This window comes from Mixophyes fleayi, chromosome 1 (assembly GCF_038048845.1).
Source record: "Mixophyes fleayi isolate aMixFle1 chromosome 1, aMixFle1.hap1, whole genome shotgun sequence".
Lineage (NCBI taxonomy): Eukaryota > Metazoa > Chordata > Amphibia > Anura > Limnodynastidae > Mixophyes > Mixophyes fleayi.
Window position 1 is genome coordinate 308,391,680 of NC_134402.1, and position 17,958 is coordinate 308,409,637.

Here is a 17,958-nt window from a genome sequence, read left to right on the forward strand (position 1 = left end):
CACATTTCCCAAATTAGCTTTTTCCATACAAAATAAAAATATACATTGAAAAGTCCTGTATCTAGCAGCTCAGACATGGAAATGACTACATAATAGTTGCATATAAAATGAAAAGAATTGCCCTTTGTATTTTTTTACCCACATATGAATTTCCAGATGCAGGACTTTTCCTGTAATATTTTGGTTGCATTTCTGGCAAACAGGTGAATATGTTTTTACTTAAAAAAACAAAACCAAAACAAAAAAATCCCTGCACCTTCCAGCCCCACAAATTAACATAAAAAAATCTTAAACCATACTTTGTGTCATGTGCAATATAAAACAGTGCAAATTAATGTTTAGTTTCCCTACATTTTACTGACACCCAAGACCTGCACAACCTATTTTTCATTACTTTATAGAGTGAACAACATTTTGCAATCAGTTACTCCTTATAATATATATTCAGATGTTATATTTGATATAGTCCAGATTGTATTAAAAACTAACTGGTCTATATAAAGCACATGAACTTTCATTTTGGTTGTAACATACAAGCTCACTTATATAATTCAATAGTGTTTTAGCAGAGATGTGGATTAGTGAATGAATAGGCCATTCAGTACATCAGTCACTCCAGTAATGCTTCTTGTATGATGGAGAAATAATTCATCACTTCATAGAAACTAAATTTTCATTAACATGTTAACTTATTCCCAATCCAACAATACAATTGTGATCAGTTTTTCTTGGTATATTGGTACATAATATGGATCATATTTGCATTTAAAAGCAAGAATGTATATTGTTGGAAATACATCCCAGGATATTGTTTTTCTTTCAGGCTTTAGACTTTTTAGCAAACCAATAGTAGAACGTACATCTCTACTTTATTGGGCATGTCTTGGTAAGTTCAGTTGTCATCTCACATGATCTGTATAGCATACAAACGGTAGGTCTAGTTGTGCAGCAATGTATATAAACCAACTACTTTACAGGGTATACAGAGTCCCAGTCAGTCAAGACATCAAAGATATAAAACTAATGCAGAATTTTATTTTCCAATAATACACTTCATTTATAATAAAAAATAAAACACCAAGTAAATAAAAAAAAAAAAAAAAATTATATATATATATATATTATATATATAATCTTTTTCCCCCCTGTTGGGTAGATGCAACTTCTGGTGAAAAAAAAAAAGTAACCATTTTTCTGCCATTTTGACAGGTGAAAGGTTAATGGAGGGAGGGGACTCATTGCACAAACTATTCAGGAGCGTCCAATGATGAGCAGGCCACTATCTGAATTATAATCCAGAAAACTGTGGCGTTAAAATTAAAGAATTCAGAAAACGGAAGAGGAATGAAGAAAACATATTTAAAGTCCAAAAGGATGGGATCTTGACAACAGGGAGAGAGCGTCATTAATCCTTTAGAAGGAAGTGAGAACTCCTTGCCTGAGTTTATTTTATTTTAAACAATTTACTTGTGAAAGGGCCTGATGAGCATTGCTTCTCTAATCACTTGCAGAGTTATGAACCTTTATCACCTCCTGTGTTGGAAAGGGGCATAGCAGCTAAGTGGCCAGTCAGGGAAAGGTCAACGCCGTCCTCCCCTATCTCTCACTGGTGTACTCCTGCTGCGGCTCCTACTGTGTCTTTTGGGGTCCCTACGTTCTCTCTCACGCGGGTGTTCTCTGCTGTGCTCTCTCCTTTTCTCTCTCTCAGCTTCACGCGTTCGGTCTCTGTTTCTTTCAACCTCCTTTTCCCTTTCCTTAGCTCTCTCTTTTCTTTCTTCCTCCTCTTGCTCTTCCTGCTCCTTGCGCCGTTTCTCTCGTTCTTTTGCTCGCTCCTCCCTGTCTGCGACCTTTTTTACAATCTGCAGGAGGATCACATTGTAATCTTTGCTTAATATTTATGAACGCATTTGCCATTACTCCCCACCTAAGGTTCACCAGAAAGGCGCTTTTCATACCTGGTCATCTGTAAGGGGCAGCCAGTATATACAAGGTGCAGCTTTGGTTTTGTGGAACAAATCATCCAGGAGTTTAGCTGGAGGTTCCTCCTGTACTTTCTCTGTAATTGGCAGATGAAACAACATTAAGGAAAAGGCTAGATGAAGGCACGGAAGACCAGTACATACAAGGATGTGTGAGAAGATGAGGAGGGAAAAATGATATAGACATACAATCAATGAGGTTTAGGAAACGAGTCAAGATACAGGAATAGCCAGAGTAAGGAAAACATCTACAGCAGGGAGACCGAAGAACATAAATACCTTTCTTTTCATTCTTTTTTTCTTTGGACTTTGCATGCTCTTTACGCCGCCTATCCCTGGACCGTGACCTGGGTCCCTCACGAATTTTATCTCTATCCCATTCTCGTTCAGACCTAGTGCGTTCCCTTCTCTCCATTTCACGTTCCCTCTCTGCCCACTGTTCTCGTACGCCTCGTTCATGTTCCCTGTGTTCACTGCGTAAAGGAGCGATGTGTGGGTGAGAATGTGGGTGGGGAGGCTCCTCTGGCTTAGGTTCCGGTGGACGTTCTGCAAGAAGACCTCTGTGGAAGTCAAGCTAAAAAGAGAAGGAAAAAAGTTCAATGCAATTACCCATACAACGTGGAGAAAACAGCAACAAATGGAAAAGGGACAGGCAAGATCTAAAGGGTTTACCTCATCTTGCTCTGCAAAGTCTGCAGATAGGAATTTTGGGTTGGACTGAGGCCATTTCACTCCATGCAGAGAATTCCGGGTAGAAACAGCTTCTTCTAATGTAGAATACTATGTGTAGCAAGAGAAAGAAAATTAGAAGGGGAAAACCCCCCACAAAAAAGGTAATAAGTTGAGACACTGAGGAACATATACCAACAAATGCTAAAATTAAATTTTGGAAAATGAGACCATACAAATTAAAGACAGCCCATAAATTAACTACAGTGAATTATTGCAAAATAGTAATTTTCTGAAAAGCAAAATTAAAGAGTAAAATTTCTTTAATAACTATACTGAAAATCACTGCAAGCCTCTAAGGCTCCAGTCTTAATTGCCAAAGTGTTTGCAATTACATGCTTATTGATGGAGATAGGTTAGTTAGAAAAAATAAGTGTTTGGAGAGGGATGAAATAAGGAAAAAAGAAAGGGAGGGGAGTAATAGAAGGGTATTTTACTAGTTACAGTTGAATCTCTTTCTCAGAGGCTGTAGTGAGTCACAAATGGTGGTAGGGTAGAAGGAACAGAGTAGAATAGACAGTGAAAACCTGGATGGATTGGTCTGGGCCTCACTACAGTCTTGGAGAAAGGGATTTAACATTAAAAACAAGATAGGATGTCCAAGGTCACCATGATGGGAAGATAACATTTGTAACAGTAAACAGCAGCATGGAGAAACCTAACCAAAGATCCTCAGAACATTCAATTTGTAAAACTTGGAAACAATCTATTCAGCGTCTTACACTATTTGCCCATATGGCACTGGTACCTACCACAAAACAGGCCTGCCAGAGTCCTGTACTGATTTGGTACCTTCTAAAATAGAGGGGGTACCATATCCCTTGCTAAAGTCCTCAACAAATACAAATAATAATAATCCATGCAACAGAAGTCATGGGCATGTAGAACCCAAATATAAAATAACATACCAAATGAATGAAGAACTACTTTTGAGAAGGTGAGCACACAAGCACAGCATAACCAAGTCCTGGTTGATGGAAAAAGGTGTTCCAATATGGACCACTTTTTGTAAAAGCACTAAGATATTGAAGCAGCATCAGATGGTGCTAAATATACAAGACAGGAAAAACCTAGACCAACAGAGCCAGACCGTTTTTCCAGCCTCCTCTGTAGCAAAAGAAGCAAACACGAGCCATGAGAACTCTCAGATCAGGTAAGACTTCCGAACCCTATTAATAGACATGTGGAAAAGATCCCATAGCATGGTTTGAATAAAACATTGTTTGAGAAACAGGATCAGCAAGGTTCTGCCACTGGAGAGGATTCCCACAATTCCACACTTCCCTAGGAAAAAAAAAGTGTAAGGGGACACCTAAATGCCAGTAGGTAAAAAAGTGTTTTCTGGATCAGTCAATAACCCCAAACTAACTCCCTGTCAGGGAGAAAAGCTAAGCAACAGGATCACTTTCTAAAAAGTGAGTGCACCGATTGGTCTCTGACTTTGAAGTCTAGAATGTCCAGCACTGACAGACCTGCTTTAATGTGACAGTTACAGGGATGGAATGCTGAATTTCCCAGAGCTTCTACCATTAGCCAGTGTCTGCTATGTGTGCAAGGTCAGATTGGTCCTCTATCTTTCGATCAAGCGGAGTATCCAGGAAGCACCTCTATAGACCCATCGCACGTATGATACGCTCCATGGCGGTCGATGAACACACTGCAATGAGTGCAGTCTCCATTCTGACCTCCCTACCTTAACAACCCCCTTCCCACCTTAAGACAAAGAAAAAGGAAAATCAGTGTATGTAAGGGCAGCAGAGGAGGTGCATAGGGTTAAAAGGGAGGAGTGGAAGTTTTTTTCCCCAGTGCACTGCCTTCCAGGAGAAAAGATAAAACACCATGTTCCATAAAAAATTCATAGTATCTGTTTTTATTCCATAGTCGTTATTGTTTTATGTTGAATCATAAAAGTGAAATAAAAACAAAAATTCCTGCTAAACACTGCAAGTGCCCACATTTCTTAAGACATTGTGTAGGATCAGCAATGGGCAACCTCATACACTTCAGGGTCCACACGGTGCGGCCTCTAACCCTCAAAATGAATTTAAATCAAAGAAAGAGACCTATCTGTAGTAGGATATCAGCCGGCAATTTAAACAAGTGTTACAAGCTATAACAAACAAACGTGGCGACAAAGCCAGAAGGAGCTGGTGGCCGCAAATGAAAGCTTGGAGGGCCGCCTGTTGCCCACTACTAGTGCAGATACACAGACTGTTTCCCAGGACATTTAGCTAGGAAATAACTAATTTCAGTCAAACCATAATCCACAGCTAAACTTGTTACTTTTGATGTACTGAAATACTTACAGCATACCTATGTATATCTGCCCAAACAGTAGGACGCAGGAGATTTTCTTCTCTTTTGAATGTTTAGTAAATAATTTAATAAATTCAAATAAGTAATCGGTATCTATCTAAATACCTCCACTGGCTGACCACTTTTGTTGCAAAAAACAGCAAAGAGATAAGGCTGAAAGTGCTAGTCGTGTAGTTGTATGGGGTTCAAACCCTAAATCCCTGTGATAGACCTATATCAACTTAATATAAAAGCAACTATCCATTACAACCATTACATAGGTTAGAAGGGATAAAAGATGGGGGGGGGGGGGGGAGGTGGATGAAGGGAATTATTTATCAAAAAGCACAAAAATCATTTAGTCAGATAAATTTCAACTCAAGAAAGACTGGTTTCTAAAATTGTCACGTCACAATTCACCTGTTACTTTCACCAAACAAACAAAACAAAAAAAGTTATAGGAGTAGAAGAGATTGTAAATAAGCCAAGAATAAACAGTAATCTTACCGTGACATAACAATGGGATTTAATCTTATCTATCCAAAAGTTTTCTTCCACTATAGTACCAGTGCGTGACAGTAACTCCTTCAGCTGTCCCAAGGTGAAAGGTCGGACCTGTGGCAGAAAAACATCTAAAACTTGAGACTAATAACTCAACAAAATGGAAAATAAAATCAAGTCAATGGTTCAAACACAGCACCAAATATACACCATCTACAGTATTGAAGTGAGATTTACAGAGCTCCCTTCTGGCCATTTCATATATAAAACAAAACAAACAAAAAACGCATCTTCACAACAAAAGTTACAGCTAAAATGTTACATGTAATCTTGGTATGTGATATGCTGTATATAGAACACTTTTCCATGCACATAACTATTTCAGTCTGCAGTTGGTATCAAACAGAAAAGATCTATAAACTCACCAGGTTGCAGATGTGTACTATACAGCTGGGTTTTCTTCGAGGGGGGGAGGGTTGCTGAGATGCAGTGCGCACTGGGTCATCAATTGTAATGGAAACACCAGTCTTTTGTTGACTAACTGATCGCCTCAATAGTGTATCCCCTAACGTAACTGCCGGAGAGAAAGGTGAAGTGTTAGAAATGCAATAAGCCAAACGGATGACAATACCATATAGCCTTCTATACACTTCTAGTTACTTACCTCTGACCTCCGCTTGTGCTGGGCTTTCTGATAAAGGCTTTTTTACTTCTTGCTCACTTGGAGGTGGTGCCTCTGTCTCCACAGAAGCAAGATCTGTGGGAGCAGTAGTTTCTTCAGACTGCTTATCGTCTTCCTCCTCCTCCTCATCTTCCTCCTCCTCTTGCCCATTTTCTTGAACCTCAGCAGGCACTACCTGTAATGCAGGAATAGCACAATATGAAGCTCATGGGTCTGATGGAACCTTAGAGGCAGAATGTAACACGATTTTCCGAGATTTGCACAAACCATAAATACCTGTGTGACTGTTCTGCATATTTTCAGCCCTTTATCATGGGAGTTGTCCTCTCCATTACGTTCACCATCATCTTCAGAAATATGTGCGTCTTCAGCATGAAGATCCACCACTGCCTCCTGCTTGATTTCTTTGATCTCGGGGATCAGACTCTGAGGGAAGGATTGTAAGTTATTATTCCATACAAACAGATCTACATCTATCACAGGTGTTAATCGTAAAATCCTGTGCAATAAGACATGGAGAATAGGCGTGACTAAACACCATTACTATGATCAATACATTGAGGGTAGTATATAATAGCGATGCACATAATAGATACAAAATTACACAGATTCTGACAAACACAAAAGTAAGAGGACTATGAGACAGCTGCAAATTGATATATTGAAGATTTGATCCTAAGCAATCCATGTCCTTTCCAGATTAAAAACAAAATGTTTTAGGTTTGCATTATGAGCAGACAAACCAATATAAAATCATACCTTCAAGGACTCTGTAGAGATACTAATTGAGGGTTTTTTCTGAGTGGTTGCAGTGCTGGACCCCCAGCGCCTGCGTCGTGCGGGATGAGCTCCCTCGTTGTCACTGTTTGTGGTAGAAGCTGGGACAGGCTGACTGGAACATTTTGTAGCCGCTTGCAGGAAAGACAATATGAACATTACAAACCCCAATAATTAATTAGATCAATGGTTTTGAACACTGTAGTTGTGCTCTTTACCTCAAGAGTGGTTTCCAGATTTTCTTGGTGCAACTGCTTAAAATGACCTGTAAAGTATGCATTACAGAAGACCACTGGGAACGGTTTACAAACCACTTTAACCTTTACCTTCTGTGGCTCAAATCGATGCACCATTATTTCAGTGTTTTACATTATAAAACTCAAAGCAGATGAAAACAAATGCTTAAATATAACATCTCCGACATATGTCCAGAACAGAGCGCATTATCTTCCCCTCCTGCCAGAGTTACCACCTCCCCTCAAATCTCCCTTACTTTCAATAACACCACAATTTCCTCAGTCTCTCAAGCCTCCTACCTTGGTGTCACACTTGACTCCACCCTCTGCTTTATTCCTCACATGCAGATTCTCTCCCAGTCCTGTCAACTCCACCTTAAAAACATTGCCAGAATATGCCCTTTTCTTACTCAACATGCTTTCAGAACTCTTATCCATTCTCTCATCTCCTGTCTTGACTATTACAACCCCCTGCTATCTGGCATTCCTGACACCCATATAGTCACACTTCAATCCATCCTAAATGCTGCAAGACTGATCTTCCTGTCTCACCGCTCCACATCTGCTGCACCACTCTGCAAATTCCCTACACTGGCTCCATGTGTGCTCCAGAATCAAATTCAAAATTACTCACCCTTACCTACAAAGCCTTTAACAACACTACCCCTGCATACATCTCAAATCAAAATACTCTCCATCCAGCCCTCATATCTACCTCTGACCTGAGCTTTGTCTCGTCTCTGGTAACCACCTCTCACTGCCGCCTACAAGAATTCTCCCGTGCTGCTCCACACTTATGGAATTCCCTACCACTCAAGACTTTTCCACAGGCTTCAAATCTTTAGATGCTCTTTGAAAACCCATGTCTTTTTAGAGGTGACCTTAACCCCGATAACACTATTCAAAATAATGCACAGTGTCAACTGCCCCAATCTCCACTTTGCCACATTTGATTCTCTTATTTCAGCTGTGCCCTCTTCCACATAGAATGTAAGCTCTCTAATGAGCATGGTCCATCATACACTTTGTTTTCACATCTGCAATTAGTTTGTCTTTGCATATCCCTGTTTTATGCATGTACTGTTTTCAATACTGTACGGAGCACTGTGGCGGCTTACAAATCTACGGTAATAATTATATGTCTTCGTTAGATGAGAAATTTGCTATTGTTTGTGGCTTAGAAGTCATATATATGCCTTGCACACAGGACATCGCAAGAATCCCCGTTTCCATAATTCTATTAGAATTCCATACAGAGAACAGCAGCAACCACCTGCAAACCAGTGATACCAGAAATGAAAACTTTTAACGCTAAACTTCATGCGAGGGGAATCTATGCGTGCGAGTGATAAATTGCTTCCAAATACAGATTTACCAGTTAGTCTTACCATACTACCCCTTACTGACTAGGGCTTGCCAAAATGATCTCTCTCCAAGTGGGAGACACGACTATTTACTGACCACAGAGAAGATTCTATGCCAAGATATATTTTTTATTGCAAAAGAATGATATGTAAATAGTGGATTAAGTCTTTCATACTGTGCTGCTATTGGGGCAGTTTACTTTTAGATCCAAGTAGCAACTTGTATGTGGGACTGACTCATGGAAACCTTGCGACACCTATTACAGCGTATTAAAATGATGAAGGTTTAGTGTCACATAGATAAATAAAAAAACATGCCTCTATGTGGAAAGGCAGATAAAGGTGTTGAAAAAGCTAATGGCTCTTCTAAACAGACTTACAAGAAATCTATAGTCAGAAACCCTATTAAGAGCAAGACACATAATTTATCCCACCCAAAGACTGGTAGTAAAGCAGATGACCCGTACTTACATATAACAGAGATCTTCCTCTTGAAAGTTCTTGGTGGTGTTGTACTCTAAGGAAGAGGACAAAGGGTAGAGACAAAGGAAGAAAGGGATGGAGGCAATACGGCACCCCAGGGAGAAAGAGAACTTGTTAGACAATTACAAATTAATAATAATTGAGAATAAATTATAAGCAAAAAGGGTGAGGGGGGGAAAAAAAAGCAGAAAAAGTAAACAAAACCTGCAGGTATAACAAGACAAAACCCTCCACGCTTCTGGTGAAAAACAGCAGTTTACAGAGCACAAGTGGGATGGCGTTAAGTCAGCTGCTATGTTATTTAGGTAGGACAATAAATTTAGACTTAATAGTTTCCTGCCCAACTTAGGTGACCCTGTGAAAGTGAAAATCATTCATTGAACCATTCAACTGCAGAAGAAAAAAAAAAACCCCCACCACTTTAAAAAAAAAAATAAAAAAAAAAATCACATTGTGGGATATCATGTCAAAATACTGCAGGGGCTAAGACATGAGTGATTTTTTCCTGTATTTATTATGTAAAAAGTTGTGCAATTTCAATACAATATGTATACAAATAAGTTCAATGCATGGATCAAGTGAAAAACTAGTTCTCATTCAAGTGATGAAGACTTTATCCAATTTAAATGGTGAAAAAAATTATTCTTACAATTATTTTGGTTAAAGGCACCTCAGAAAATGTAAAACTAAAGTATTGATAAGCCCAGCAGATAGTCTTACGAGCTGACAGTTAAAGGGGATTTTCCACCCTTAGATGGTTCGAATTTATTGACTCGTGTGCTCTGCTGCTGCTTTTACTGAATACAATGTTCCTTCTTTCTAGCTTCCTACTTTTTGGCCGGCTATTTATTATTAAGGATCAAGCAAACAATAGAAGCATAACAATTATTTTATTCTTTTCTTCTGTCAAATAAATTTGTAAAACCGCATGATGCCAAGACCAGAGGTAGTTTACTCCTCTATGTCCAAGTCATTTTCATGGTTCTGCATTACATTGGTTTCATCTGGAATTTGGATTTCTCTATCTTGCACAGGTTATATTTTTTAAGAGATATATAGGGGATGTAAAATACCAGGGGGAAAAAAAACAAATCCCACACACAAAAAAAAATGCTTTCAAAGTGTTTCAAAGATACTTTTAAATGCATTTGTCCAATAGGGTATTTGGAGCTGGACATTTAGGATTTAGAGAAACTTACAGAATCTTTAAGTACGTACAAATGTAGTAATTACTACAGAGCTGTCAGTATGGATTTCATAGCAAACGCCTTGAATGGAATAGCCAATTCAGCTATCCCAAGCTGGGACCGAGGCTTGACAACCTTGTTAGGTAAATACCTAACAGTGAGATTTCCAGTTACAATGCGGAAGTACATCCATGCTGTTGCACTGTACAGCGTTCACATTTCAATAGTCCGTAAAGAATGAGGGGTCAGATAAGTTATGACAATTATGTGTTAACATGAAAGTATTATGGGTTTACCCCCACAATCCACATAAAAGCACAACAACCAAACATTAAAAGGGCCACTAAACCAAAAACAGTAGTCTTTATATAAATGAGCCGCTAACTTTTTTTTTTTTTTTTAAATATATACACAACAGATCCACGAACAATGATTGTGGAGAAGATAATTTCATACAGGATTCCTCCCAGTAATTTTACTAAATAAGCTGCAGTCACCTCTTCCAGAAACTGCCTGATCATTTTCACTCGCTCTTATTGTGTTGTGCAAATATTTACACTGATTCAATTGTCACAATGCCCTGTATGTACTGCTTACTTTGTACAGTGTTAATTAAAATTGATATAGTAAATAACAATTCACAGCAAATGTACATAGCACAAGAGATTTAATAAGGTACATATCTGTGGTAAAACCATAGCAGCCAACTATATATTAGCTTCCATCGCTTTGCTTGCACTAGACAGTGCAGATTTGCATTTCTGAGAATTATTATTAACCAACACACAGAGGCAGATTCAATTCAGCACGCGACGCCGCTGAACATCGCCTTGATGTTACGATGCACATATTGCCGGCTATTACAGTAAGAAATCTACGCTCATTTTTATCAGCACCTCTATGGGACATGAGGGAAAATGAGTAAAACATTTGTTTAAAGTCAGATGCGATGTGTCCTCACGCTGATTCAATATGCCAGTGTCAAAAAAAATAAAAAATCTAATCAAATGGCAAGACATGGAAAATTTTACATATTTGTGCAGTTTTTAGCAGCTCTTTGATAGAAGGCAACTTATATTTAGGTTTAGTCATCCTTAGCAAAAAAACAGATATCATGTTTTGTGGTTTTTTTTTTTAACCTGCCTAGACTCACATTAAAATTAAACCCTATAATTCCATCTTACACAATACCAATATCTATTGTAACATTTACGGTGGCCAATTTCAGTCTATCTTTGGAAACACTTTGTTTTTACCCGATACTTCAGTGACCAGGTTGTGGACTTGTATTCACTTTTGGTTATCAAACATGGTTGTCACATCAGGGAGAAAGAAAGACTGAAATAACTAGTCTGTCCAGGAGAAATATCCATAGAAGTTTTTGCAAGCACTCACTTAGTGCTGCCAAGTCACCAGCCCTGATCATATTTTAAAACCATGATTCTTGTGTACACATGCTGGCCCCACACATGGTAGTTTGTTTGACCAATACAGCCCATAATTCAGATCTGCAGAGGTGACCAAAGATTAACAAAGAATGGGTGACAGAAGCAGCTAGCCAGAGGACCCTATTATAATGTGTGTATCTCCAAACACTTTTGCAGTTGCACTACACTGACAAGCAGTTATCTCTTTCCAATTCTGTCTTCCAAATGGATGGCGAAAAATTGATAGTCAGATGTCCAGGTATCTGGCTAAATCTTAACTTATCATCTTAGGGATTGTCACATGGGTATTTTAAACATTAGTGGTTTTCCCAGATAGAAAATCACAAGTGTTCATAAGTGCTCAAATGCTTACATGACAGGTTCAATTTGGCACAAGGTGACGCGATGCTTCTCCGAAACAGTTCACAGAGACACATGGTGTCAGTTTTTATAAAAATTTCCTCTCATTTTTCGTCACATCCCATAGAAGAGCACAAAATTATTATTTTTTTAAAAAAAAGAGCAGAGATTCCTTACCAGAATAGCCGGCAATATGCACATCTGAACATCGAGCCAATGTTTACTGGTACCTCACACCAACTGAATTTGCCCCATTGAGGTGAAAATGGAAGGCTCCTCCACTTCTCGTGGTAGGAATTAAGCTCTGCATATTACACGCAGCATCTTCAGAGCTTAATTGACTGTGCAACAGGAGAAAAGCATTCACCCTTCACTTCAATCTGTCGCTATTAAAGTGATTGAACATTATGAACAATAGCTGTTTACTTGTTAAAAGAAAACAAGAGCGTTCAAATTGATCACCATCTTGAACTTTCAAAACAATGTAAATTCAAGAACTATATTTTTCATTGTGCCACCTAAAGGTAAGTTAAGAATATGACTGGTGCACCAATGTATGAAATAAGATACGATTAACCCATCCCTTCAAATGCCCTGTAGAATGCTGCTTTTCATTTAGCAAATCAACCAAAACCAAGAGGTCTTAAGAAATGTAATTTGGTCTAATATAAAATAAAAAAAGAAATAAAAGGAAAAAGGGAGGAAAAACAAAACAAAAACTGAAGACTAAGGAGAGAAATTGAAATAGATAAAAAGAAACCAACGATTAATCAGAGGAGTGATGAACTGTCCTGGTACCCCGTGTGTCTCTCCCACGTGGCTCAGGAGTGGCCAGCCGGTGCCCCTCCGCTTATTTTGCAATTGGTTTGTCGTGTGTTTTTGGAGGGTGAGATGGGAAGTGGTGAGCGGTGAGGAGGGTGGGTGAGAGTGGGGCCTAACCCCATTAAATCCACGGCAAAGATGCCTTTAAGAGTCTGTTTTGTTAAAAGTTCAAAAGGAGCTGGGATTTGCCAAGACCCTTCATCAGTCAAGAGTCCCCCCTTACAGATTTAGTGTTGCTGACAGATGCAATGCATGAGCTGTGTGACTTTAGACACAAACCTCAGGTCTGCTGGATATCAGGGTCACAAATATTAATTCCAGTCATGAATAGCACTGATGATTCCACATGGCTTCAACAGTTCCAAAGTTCAGAGTAAATTTAGTTTGCTTTAAAATGTCAAGTTTGTGGAAATAACTTGGAGACCTCAGCCAAAGTTGCTCTTCTATAAAACGAGACACTTCTGTGAATGTAAACTGTCTGTAATGATACTGTAAAAGTCTTTAATGTCCAGTTGGGGGGACCTCTTGCATTTAGAAACAGCGTAAGAATAGGATTTTGCAGTAATACAACAATATCTTCTGATCTTGTAGGCTGTAAGCGGGCCATACAGATATAACACATCAGCTTTGATTTAGTCGATTTGAAACATGAGTCCATTAAACACCTTATGAGTAGTGATCTTTGATGTTAGCAATGCAGATGTTTCTTTTGGAACAAAAACAGTAAAAGCAATCATGGTGCAATTTCTCATTTCATGATCTGGAGGTGATGCAGAGAAGTCCTGTTTTTGATGAACAGCCAGCAGGGCTCATGAAAATGAATACTTCATAAGAATAGTTTTTATGCCTCAAAGGAGTGTTATTCACTTTCATTTGACAAAGTTCCACTTTGGGATTCATGTTGGCTGGGGAACTGTTGAGATGAATAGGAGGCTCACCCAGCCCTCCTTTCTTTATGCTCAAAGCAGCGTCTGTTCGGCACCCTCTGGGCTGCCTGGGTAAAGCTGGGCTCTGACTGGGTGTTGCTGTGCCTGGAAGTCCAGCAGGGTTTTGGTGGAAGCGCTGGGGCGATGGGAGAGGTGTCTTTACGGAGGAAGGAACGGCACACACACTTATACAGGCTTCGCTGGTGGACAAGGGAGGTGGGAGAGAGCAGGGAGCACCTTAAAACACTATCTCCCCCCTCCCATTGAAAACCCCAAACTTTGGGACCACTCTTCACAGATACCCATCAACCCACCCCTTCCTGAAGAGAATCATTTAACGTTAATCTGCTCACAAGAAGCTGAATTCATCACAGGGCCTTGATTGGCACAATTTAGGGCCATGTTTACATGTTTGATGTGTATGTTCCCAGTTCCCAAAATGTTGGTGACTAATAACTCTTCCCCTACAGCAACCGTATATCATGTCTTGGACCTCACACCCCATATCCATGTATACTTAGTTTTATATGGGCACATTTCTAAGGAAGACAAATGTATATAACCATTTCTGTGGCAGTTGTAAAAGTTAAATAATAAAAACAGCTGCACTATGGAGATGCATGGGGTGGGAGATCCCATACATGTGCTCCCCTCCCGCGTTATCCATTGTTGGGCCCCTGGAGATCAGACTGTGGTGGAGATCATCGCTTACCTCTTTCTTCTCATCCACCTCACAGCTCTCTTCCTGGGGTTGGGGTGGTGTAGTCTCTTGGACCTCACCCTCTGTTTGACTTTCAACTGCTTCCATTACAGTGTCCTCTCTCTCCGGTGCACTGCAACATATACAGGACTGTTAATTACATGGCAGTTTTAAGTCATTATAAGCACATTTAAATACTCCATAACTCTGCAAGTTTATAATAATATATATATATATATATATATATATATATATATATATATAGAACACAAGAAATATGATTTGCAATTGTATATAAACATTCATTCTGGGTCATTATGAATCTGACTAGAGAATCATACACTAAAAAAAAAAATCCACTAAAAACACAGGAAAAGGAAGACACCACAGGACAAATTTCATTAAAGCCTGACAAGAAACACCAAAATAACTTTGTCTGCAGATAAAACATAGCCAATTGCTGTATATTACAACCTGGAATAGTGTTGTTGCCAACTTCAAAGTATTAGTTTACAGGAAAGGCCAGACATTAAGCCTTTTCATCAATATAGGATTCTCTATAGTGTATAGGTCCCAAATTCAGGGTGATCTCAACCTAATAACAGGTGATACGCTCAATCAGCTCATTTTCAGATGGGTGCCTGTTTCCCATTTCCACACATTAGACGGTAACTGTCCCTCTCCCACCACAGCACACGCAGCACGGTAGTCCATTACCATTAGTAAACTTCACCCACTCTGTCAGCACGTATACGGCGTGCCTACACGTATCCTCATCCCTCCCATTTACTGAGGAGCACCGATAATACCATTACCAGGGCTCCCTGTACATCCAGCCGTCCTGACACACACACATACTGCGGCAACGGCACATCCAGCCCCCCTCCTGCTCGTCACATGGCTAACAAAGGACATCTCTCCCCCATCCTCCACAGACACAGGGAGGCTACGGGCCCGCACGGAATCCCCTTACCAGTCTTTGTTTTCTGATAACATTTCCCTGGCAGCCGGCTGAAAGGAAAGGGGGAGGGGAAGGGAGGTGGGCGGAAAGGAGGCTCTGGAGGTCGAATAGAGTGGGGTGACGAGGGTGGGAACCCGGGGATTGGGGAGAAGAGAGAAGGAAAGAAGGAAGCCGATATGATGTGATCGCAGCAGCGGGGCTTTGGCCTGGTCTCCTCTCTGAAATGCAAATGGTTGCTCAGTGTCCGGCAGGGGAGCCACACTCAAACATGCTCTGCAGCCATCTTGATGATTACCCAGCAGCCCCGCGTACAGGGAGGAGTGATGGGCGGAGGAGGAAGGCTCCCAGGGGCAGGAGATGGGGTGGGGGGAGGAAGAGGCGCTCAGGTTACCGCACATTCACATGTTAATCACACATATCTGCCACTCTCCTATGACAGAATTATATTATTATCTTCTTTAATCACATACATGAACTGTAATGGCTACATAAAGTCTTAAGTAATTTTATTATCTATTGCTCTCAGCACAACGTTTGCACCATTCAGCATTACTTTTTTTTTTTTCCTTACCATTCCCAGTAGCAATTTTGGTTGGTCAAATTCACCAACCCCCTACCATATGCAAGTTTAAAGGCATAGCTACACTTAATAAAAAAAATAAAAATCTTATTTCTGTAGATTTGATTGGAAATGGGGGAAAATGGTATATAAGTGACCCTCTATTGTTATGCTTGGTGGGCCATGTTTACTACAAAAGCCCCCTTCATTGTGGTTCAATTGCTCAGCCAATCCCGTGCAATGTGGCCTACATGCATGTACTAATTGTTTACGTGACCCAGTTATGTAGAGCAGCCCAATTGCAAATTGTGGGTACCATTAGGGTATGTATATGCAAGCCGTTGTACATACATCACTGGTAAATGTTATTCATTATGAGCTTAATTTAGAGTTGGAGCAAAACCCCCAAAACCAAAAAGCCCAGCACTATTGCTCCAGGACAAATTATGTTGCAATATAAAGGGTGCAAATGTATTTTATTTTTTGCATACAGGGAAACCACTTGCTGCTTTTGCATGTGGTGCACAACTACTGGACAGCTTTGTTTTTACACTGCAATATAGATTTGGGCTAGGACATGTCCTCTCCTAACGCTAAGGAGCATATTCAATTAGCTTTTTGGTCCATGGCTGCATGTGTAAAGTGACAATGCGGTATCGCAACATTGTAGATCTCCTTTCTCAACCCTATGGGGAACGCACGGAAATCCGCAATGTTGCGGTATCGGAATTTGTGCAGCCGCGCGTAATCTCTGACCTGAAAGCTAACTTAATGTGCCCCTAAAGCAATAGACACATTTTAAATTTCCCTCCCCTACAGTGGTTTTGAAAATGTACAAATTTGTTTTTTTTAAATTTGTCTCGCTTTGTTCCCAACTCTAAATGAAGCCCTTTGTGTTGACAGTTTTGCTTCTTAAATCATGTGATGTGACTTTGTTTCCATGGCAATTGTATGACATCACAAACTGAAAATAATAGCAGTTTGAATCCAAACAGTAAGAAAAAATTAACAAAACAATTTTAGTTTCAACACATGAAGCCCGGAGAATAACAGATAGTGAGAATTGTATCTTGTATAAAGAAAAAGAAAAAAATATACTGTGCAGTTTTCTAATAATTAAACAGTGACATTTCCATCTAAAGCTGGGTACACACTACACTGTTTTCATCCAATAATCGGCTCAAACAGCCAACATACGACCGCTCGTTTAAAAGTCGGGTCAGTGTGTGCAGTGACACGATGGTCGAAAGTCTGCCCAAATGGACGATTGTCGCCTCATTTGGTTGGTCGTACAGTTTAATATTTTTGGTCCAATCTCATTTCCGCTGTGTAGTGTGTATAAACTTCCGACCGATCCACAACAGTGAGTACGAAATTACAGTCATTGCTCACGACAACATGGCTGTAAAAAGTCGCTAAAGGGACGTCCGCTCTTCCCTTTATCGTCCTAAACAAGGCTAGTGTATATGTATGCAGTCCATGGACCGAATGATCGGATCATCGATCGCATGTAAAAATCGCTCTGCATAAAAAGTTGGTCGAAATTTCTGTAGTGTGTACCCAGCTTAACTACATCTACCCAATATTGCAAAACATATTTTATCCAGGACTGCTCACTTTTAAAAGAAAAATGCACACATTTAGCCCACCCATTTGCTGGCAAGCAAAAGCTGATCAATACCATGTCACCATCTCAGAATTGTTGTTTTTCACCCCCCACCCTTCCCAAAAAATAGAATGTTTATTTTATTTATCACCCTATAATAAAATAAATAGCTCAAATTATATACATGCAATTTCTGGAGTCCTTAATTAGTCTACTGCAAAGGAACTGAAAGCAGAAGCAAGCCTTGGAGAAAATGCTGGGTAGGAGTGAAATACCAGAAATCATCTTAGGGGGAAGTACTGTCAAAAGTGAGGGGACATCAAAGAGGTCCCGAGTTGAGCATGTGTACCTCCCTGTATACCTC

General features: G+C 39.8%; 1 protein-coding gene across 2 annotated transcripts in view; it reads right to left on the bottom strand.

Annotated features, from left to right (window-relative positions):
* Nucleotides 1–852: 852 nt before the first annotated feature.
* ACIN1 (apoptotic chromatin condensation inducer 1) overlaps nt 853–17,958 on the bottom strand; it is a 59,284-nt gene continuing 42,178 nt past the window's right edge. The window contains exons 1-12 of one of the 2 annotated variants that reach the window (XM_075211399.1): nt 15,442–15,724; nt 14,481–14,601; nt 9,035–9,080; nt 6,946–7,097; nt 6,463–6,612; nt 6,169–6,361; nt 5,930–6,078; nt 5,511–5,618; nt 2,652–2,759; nt 2,259–2,553; nt 1,956–2,056; nt 853–1,859 (exon numbers count right to left, since the gene is read on the bottom strand). In XM_075211399.1, coding sequence (XP_075067500.1) covers nt 1,581–1,859; nt 1,956–2,056; nt 2,259–2,553; nt 2,652–2,759; nt 5,511–5,618; nt 5,930–6,078; nt 6,169–6,361; nt 6,463–6,612; nt 6,946–7,097; nt 9,035–9,080; nt 14,481–14,601; nt 15,442–15,464 — 1,725 coding nt within the window. In that variant the 5' untranslated portion in view covers nt 15,465–15,724 and the 3' untranslated portion in view covers nt 853–1,580. Of the gene's footprint in view, nt 1,860–1,955; nt 2,057–2,258; nt 2,554–2,651; nt 2,760–5,510; nt 5,619–5,929; nt 6,079–6,168; nt 6,362–6,462; nt 6,613–6,945; nt 7,098–9,034; nt 9,081–14,480; nt 14,602–15,441; nt 15,725–17,958 lie in introns of those variants that run through there. The other variant, XM_075211394.1, reaches the window with a different exon arrangement.